The 7297-nt window shown below is 30.8% G+C and overlaps 1 protein-coding gene across 1 annotated transcript; it reads left to right on the top strand.

Annotated features, from left to right (window-relative positions):
- Window positions 1-4595: 4595 nt before the first annotated feature.
- Window positions 4596-5793, top strand: LOC149884808 (uncharacterized). The gene has a single exon (XM_090096323.1). The coding sequence runs from the start codon at window positions 4699-4701 to the stop codon at window positions 5728-5730; it is 1032 nt and encodes a 343-aa protein (XP_089952449.1). The 5' UTR covers window positions 4596-4698; the 3' UTR covers window positions 5731-5793.
- The last annotated feature ends 1504 nt before the right edge of the window (window positions 5794-7297 follow it).

The following is a 7297-nucleotide window of genomic DNA, read 5'->3' as shown; positions in this document are numbered from 1 at the left end:
TTTTAGATGAATCAAATAAAGATGATTTCTACAAATATTCCAGCAAAGATTTAGAAAGAAGAGCAAAACCAATTCATTCTGAACAAACAACACCCTTCAATACAATACAAAATCGAAATTGAAAACGAATATAAAACTCAGAACTTTCTCGATGTAATGATAATGAACAACACCAAAGGTATTTACGAGATTAAAGAGTCATAGTTGGAATTAAAAATTTGCAATTCTGGGCATTAGAATGAGTTTATTTTTACCCCATGTATGTAATACCTTTGGTCAACTAAAAGGCACTATTCCTATTTTTGATAACAGTGTTGGGTCTTAGACAGTTACACAGTAAGAAAGAGATCAAAAATTAAAAGCGAAGTTTGGGTTTCTTTCCACCTGACACCCTTCAGCTGAGTTCTCAAGTACTGTATTCATCGACGCCTTCTACTCATTAAGGTAGTCATGATTCATCATATAAGTAAGGAAGTGAAAGAGTTGTATAGCTGATCTCTCTTTGAATGCATTGTGAAATGATTGTCCTTCTTCGGCAATAACCAAATGTGAACAACATTAGAAAAATAGTAAGAATTTTTTTGCATTTTGTCTATTACAGCTCCAAATATTCTCTTTTGTTAAAGAAAATTTTGGTTTCCAAAGCTGATAAACAGTGTTGGCAGGAAATTATTTGCACGTTTTCAAGCAAACCTTTATAACATGAAAAACCACACTGGCTATCATGGCATCTAACTCAGCTCGCAAAAACCACACTTGTTGTTTTTATCAATCTCTTCCACTTCCAAATGGAATTTATTTTGTATAAATGTTTAGAGTTTTTGTAGATTTAAGTGCAGAAAAAGGTTTTTCTGACCTCATGAGTTTTCTTATTTTTGCTCTAGTTACCACTTTAAAAATCATTATCACTGGGGTTTATTTTTTCACTTTAAAGTTTTCTGAGCCGTTACATAAGTTTGAAATAAAAACTATCAATGACTTTGATAACCATACTTCTTTATCAAGATGAATTTCCAAGCTTTGTAACCTTTTCCTTGTCTTTACATGTCTTCCCATAACGAATTACCAAAATACCAAGAGAAACCTATTTTCCAGACATCCTTAAAGACTTTCTACTTATTGTCCTGCTTTTGCATGATCATCAACACTTCCAGCTAAATTTTCTAAAACGTTACTTTTGTATTAATACCCATCCATTCGAATGAATGCCTTTGTAACTTTTTATAGCAATTTGTTTAGATTGCAAAAAGCCAAATATGCTTTAAGGCAATGTGCTCGCTCAAATTTTTTAGGTCGAAACACATTTGAAAGTGTTGAATAACGAAATAAGTTATAACTATTATAAGTTCATTACATTTAAGTCCTAAATACAATGGATATGTTAAATAAAGTAGTCAAATTATGTTGAGTAATTTTGGTGTTTTACACGGGTAAAGTAAAAGAATAGTGAGAGAAGATGGAACCAAAAGAATTCGATTCAAGAAGGATTTTTAACACATATATGTTTCGGTTAAAAGTGAAAAAGTACTGGACACAAAAAATTGATAGTTAGTATAAAGAATAAGTTGCAAAAATATTTGACATGCAAACCATATATAGGAGGTTAAATATGATCATCATTCAACACAAAATCGTTGAAGAAAAGTACTTCACGGATATCCAAAAAACGAATTACCATTTTAAAAACTGCTTTAAATTTTTTCTAATATAGTCATAGCCAAAAATTATTTCAAATGAAAACAGCAAAATAGGCAACTTTTACTAAGTTAAGTTTCAAAGATCATGCAATTTTTTTCAAATAGTACGGCAAAATAAATAATAATGCGTCTATTTTTAAAAATACTTTTCTCGACACTGTTTTCCCTCGATGCTTCGATACCCTCCTCGATCAATGTTTTAGCTATGAGCGCACTTGAAAGCTTGATTTTATCCAGACAATATTGAGTTTATCAAAAATTTTATTTGTAGCTCTTAACAACAGATGGTTGCAATTCAGGTTGAGGGATAAGTTTGAGAATAACTCTAGTTGGATTTCCAAATAAGATTTATAAATAATTGAATCCTCTCAAGCCATTGCGAAGAAATTGTGTATTCTTGTGCAAGTAATTTTAGGGTTCCCAGCATGGCAGGGGGACTCCAAGAAGACATTCTTTTACATCTGTACAAGGATACGAGGATGTATGATTCTGGTATTCTGCAAGAATATTTGCAGGTTTCTTTTCTGCACAATTGAAGAAAATATATATTAGTAATGTGCAGCAGGTTTAAAACAGGTTAAAAACATGTTTAAAACAGGTTTAAAATTGTTTCAACATTTAAATATGCTTCTTCAATGTCGTCTCCTAGAGTAAAAATTAAAATTTTGTTCTTAACTGAGTCTAATAAAACTTTCTCTTGACAGGAGAGTATTAGCAACTATGACACTTTAATAGTCTTTCTGGCTCTATCAATTTTCATCTTTAAACAAGCTGCATTAACTCTTGGTTTTAGCAAAATATAACTTATTAAGGCCTTTGCATTATTGCAATGAACAATATTTCTTTGGACAAATTCTGCAATTGTTTCCTTTGCTCTCACAGTAAACTTAACTAGTTTGACCTCAAAGTATATAGTTCTTTTTTAAATATAATTTTCAATATAATTTTCTTTTTTTAATAATTAAATCCAATTGAGATTCAAAAAAATTTTTTTTTCATTGAATAGTGTCATGAGAAAAGGAAGAAAAAGTCAAGTTTTCATGGTGGCTCTGGAAAAATTTTAGTGGTTTCTCAAGTTTAACAAGTCGAGCAGAATATTCTTTTTATTTTTTATGCTATGTAAATGCTGCTAATCTTATCCATGTTTTGTAGACAAATCTTTTATCACCAAACATAAAGAGTTCCTGGGCCTAGCAATAAATGACAGGACAAACGTTTTTACTGGTTCGTTTGGAGTTAACTTTACTTTGGTGACAATGACTTAGGTCGGGAATCTTTAAATGTTGACAAAGTAATACGGTTGTTATTGCAGATTACCTTCAATGAGAACATATTATGCTTTTCAAATTTTTTTTTACGCATACCGCGTAATTTACAATTTTGCACCAAGTTTGAGAACCATACTGCTCTCCAAAAGCAGATAAATTTTAAATTTAAACACACCTCAGATAAATTTTCCTTTGAGGTTTGATTAAATACTGCAGTTTGTTTTTGTTTATGCTTCCTGTAAGAAAAGTAGATGAAAACAGTACGATACATTTATTAAAGAGGGTGTATTTTGGAGATGATATCAAACCTACTAGGGTCACATTGGTGTAACGGTATTCTCCCTGAGAGCAAGCTATTGACTGTTTAAAGGCCAACTATGACTGACTACCTAAAACATTTGCTCCGTAATTAATATTATTAAGTATCTCAATTCTTGGTGACACTCATTATTGTCCTGGTTATGAGAAAAAATAAACCATTTGTCTAGTCAAACACACATAGCACCCTATAACTAAACCATATTTTAACTCCGATTGTTAAATGGATTAGGCTTGGTGGTTGACAAACGAGAAATTCAACATGATTAAGAGATGTAATTACGAGGTGTGTTCAAAAAATACCCGGAATTTTCGTTTTTTCGTAAAAATATTTATTTATTCGTCTTCATTAATGTTGTCTCCTTCAAAGTAGTCCCCATCTGATACTATGCACTTGTGCCAGCGCTTCTGCCAATCCTTGAAACACTTTTCAAACTCGATCTTTGGGAAAACCTTTAGTTCATTCAGCGATGCGCTTTTAATGTCATCTATGCTTGTGAAAAAACGGTCTTTTAAGGTTTTCTTCATTTTTAAGGAATAATAAAAATTCACACGGAGTCATATCTGGTGAATTTGGAGGTTGGGGCATGACTACGTGTTCTTTTTAGCCAAAAAATTACGAACAAGCAACGACGAGTGAGCAGGTAAATTATCGTGGTGCAAAAGCCATGAATTATTTTGCCATAAATCGGGGCTTTTTTTTTCGGATTGCTTCACGTAAACGTTGCATACCTTCAAAGTAACCCTGCTTATTAACCGTAAGACCTTGTGGTAAGAACTCATGATGAACTACACCATCCCAGTAAACTTGCCATGCATGGTCCATGCATGGGATTCATTGGTTGATGACCGGCATCACCGCACCAGTGATGCCGGTCATCAACCAAGGGTTGGCCACGCTTGTTTTACGATCGGTCAACTTTGCCGATCTTGCCGATCTTGTGCCAGGCTAAAACCACGTTTGTGATAAAATAAAGGTTTTGCGTTTGCGCATGTCCTATTTTGTAAATTTTACCATCTTTAACTTTTCAACTCACGTCCGTTTCCTTATTACTTTTTACGTATTGATTTTCCATTTGTAATAAATTTATTTTAGTTCATTAATAAATGATAAGAAACTTTGTAATTCATAACAGATTATATTATAATACAACAGCAAATATTAGAGTAATGTAATGCATAATATCATAACCTGACATGATTAATACTATTATTAATAATACTATTTTGTAATACTATTATTAATAGTATTAAGATTATAAAATATTATAAAGTATATTATATAATACTATTATTAATAGTATTATATAATATATTTTCATAGTTTGTACTATATTAATAATATAAGTTATAATATCTACATTGGTTTAAAACAATTACTTTATATTATTTAGATTTTGTTTTATTCTTTCTTCATGAGCTTTAAAAGGAAAAGCGAAAGTTCAACCTGGACAAAAAGAAGGAAAGTTTTAGCTGAAATAAATATAGTGAAGAATGAAATACGGGAGCAGTTGAATCCCATGAATAATATAATGAAACAATTTATAGAAACAAACGAAAGTGAATTATGTTTAAATAACTTTCAGAATATTTCTTTGAGTTTGCCAGATGTTAGTTCACCGTGCAACAATTTCTTCACAAGTGTACTTGATGATAAAAATAAAAAAGTAGAACATTTTTTTGAAACTGAATCAAATTTGCAATCTGATGAAGAAAGCAGCTATTGTGGTTCTTACCTGGATGACGAAGAAATGTTTTTTAAAAATGAATCAGCTATACCTGATATTATTTCAAGTCTCCGTGAGTGGCATACTCAATTTAACATAACTGATGCTGCAACTTCTGATTTATTAAGTCGACTTAAATTATTTCATCCTGATTTACCTTTAAGCATTAATGGTCTACTTGGTAAAAAAGTTCCTTATTTTGTAGACAATATTGGAAATGATAATTTGTATTACCATTTTCACATTAAAGATCATGTAGTTGAATTAATTAAAGCTGGACTGACAAATAATTTTTTATTGTTACAGCTAAGTTTTGATGGACTTCAATTATTTAAATCAAGTTCAGATGAGTTTTGGCCAATTTTAGGATTTTTTCATGAGGTTGAAACATCACCATTTCTTATTGGACTTGCCTATTGTAAAAATGGAAAACCTAATGTGAATAATTTTTTAGATAAGCTTGTTAAAGAGTGTAAAATGTTTGAAGACGGGCTTATAATTGAAAAGAGAAAGATAGTAATTAAAATACATGCAGTTGTATGTGATACGCCAGTTAAAGCTTTTATCAAGTGCACCAAAGGCCACAGTGGTTATCATTCATGTTTTATGTGTAACATCAAAGGAGAACATTTTAATAAAATGACTTTTTCTGGCAGTGATAATCAATTAAGGAGTGATTACTTATTTAGAAAAAAGGCTAATATTGAACATCACACATGAAGTTCTCCCCTTTTAGAATTAAAAATAGATATGGTTAAGGATTTCCCTGCTGACTATATGCATTTAGTTTGTTTAGGTGTTGTCAGAAGACTCTTGAAGATGTGGAAAGATGGGTTTGGAGATCGACGGACAACCATTGGATCAGTTTCAATATCTCTTATAACGGCTCGATTAGAAAGTATGTACAATTGTATACCTAAAGAGTTTGCTAGAAAAACAAGATCTTTTTCTTTTTTAGATAGATTTAAGGCAACAGAGTTTAGGCTATTTCTGTTATATGTTGGCGCTGTTGCTATTGTTGATATAGTACCAGAAGAATACTACAAAAATTTTCTTCTTTTACAATGTGGAATGACCATTCTTTTGAGTCCTTCTTTGTTTAAAAACAATTTATTACAAGCTTCAAATTTGTTAAATGCTTTTGTTGATCACTACACATCATTATATGGGAAGAAAAATGTTGTTCATAATGTACATAGTTTACGTCATCTATCATATGATGCAGAGAGGTTTGGTTGCCTTGACAATGTTTCAGCATTTGTTTTTGAAAATTATTTAAAATTTTTACGCGGTATGGTAAGAAAACCAAAACAAGTACTTCAGCAAGTTGTCAATCGTTGGTATGAGTCTGAAAGTCATGTCACTTTTCAGTCTTTCAATAATTTTCAATTAAAAAAACAGCACCAAAATGGACCTCTTTTGCCAGAGTTAAAAACAAAAAAACAGTTTTCAATCATTATTAAAGATGGACTTACTGTTGCAACAAAAGAAAGAGATGCTAGTATTAAAATTTCTTCAGATGTTGCAAAAGTGTGTAATATTTTAGAGGAACATGATGGCAAAGTAACTGTTGTATATAAAAAATATAGAACAATTCAGGATTTTTTTAAGTATCCAATGCCATCATCTGATCTTAATATTTTTAGAGTTTCTAATCTTTCCTCTAACCTATACAAAGCAGATGTATCAGAAATATTATTGAAGTTTGTTCGGCTGCCATATAAAAAAGAATCTTATGTTGTTTATCCAATTTTACACATTTGACTACATCTTGATAAACCTGTTGTTTTAAAACAACCCTTTCAATTCTATTAAATTTTCTTTGTATTACAGTAATAAAAATAAGTAATTTACTTGATTTACCTTTTTTACTTGCTTTAATATTACCAATTAAGTTATAGTATAGTTAAAGTATAGTATATATATAATAAATTATAATATATATATAATAAATTATAATATTTTTGTATATATATATATATATCTACAAATGCAGCATTAAGTCAAATATACGTGCGTTTTGTAGTTGTTATTTGTGCACCTTAATTCATGACAGGTAATTGTTTAATTGATGAAACCAATTAAACAATTACCTGTCATGAATTAAGGTGCACAAAAAACAACTACAAAACGCACGTACATTTGACTTAATGCTGCATTTGGTAGGTAAACTAACCCTCAACCTAAAGGTTAACTAACCCTCAGTCGATGTATGTACTACTCCTTGCATGTTCTCCCTAACGGTCAGTCGATGTATGTACTGAGGTAACAGGCTTCCCCTCAAAAA

This window comes from Hydra viridissima, unplaced genomic scaffold, assembly GCF_058129835.1.
Source record: "Hydra viridissima isolate aposymbiotic clone 2 unplaced genomic scaffold, HvirCarnegie_v1 scaffold_8, whole genome shotgun sequence".
In the NCBI taxonomy this organism is placed as follows: domain Eukaryota; kingdom Metazoa; phylum Cnidaria; class Hydrozoa; order Anthoathecata; family Hydridae; genus Hydra; species Hydra viridissima.
This window is presented reverse-complemented; position numbering and strand designations above follow the sequence as displayed.

Excerpts from the sequence above, each read along its gene's own strand:
- LOC149884808 (XM_090096323.1), top strand. The coding sequence starts at position 4,699 with ATGAGCTTTAAAAGGAAAAGCGAAAGTTCAACCTGGACAAAAAGAAGG.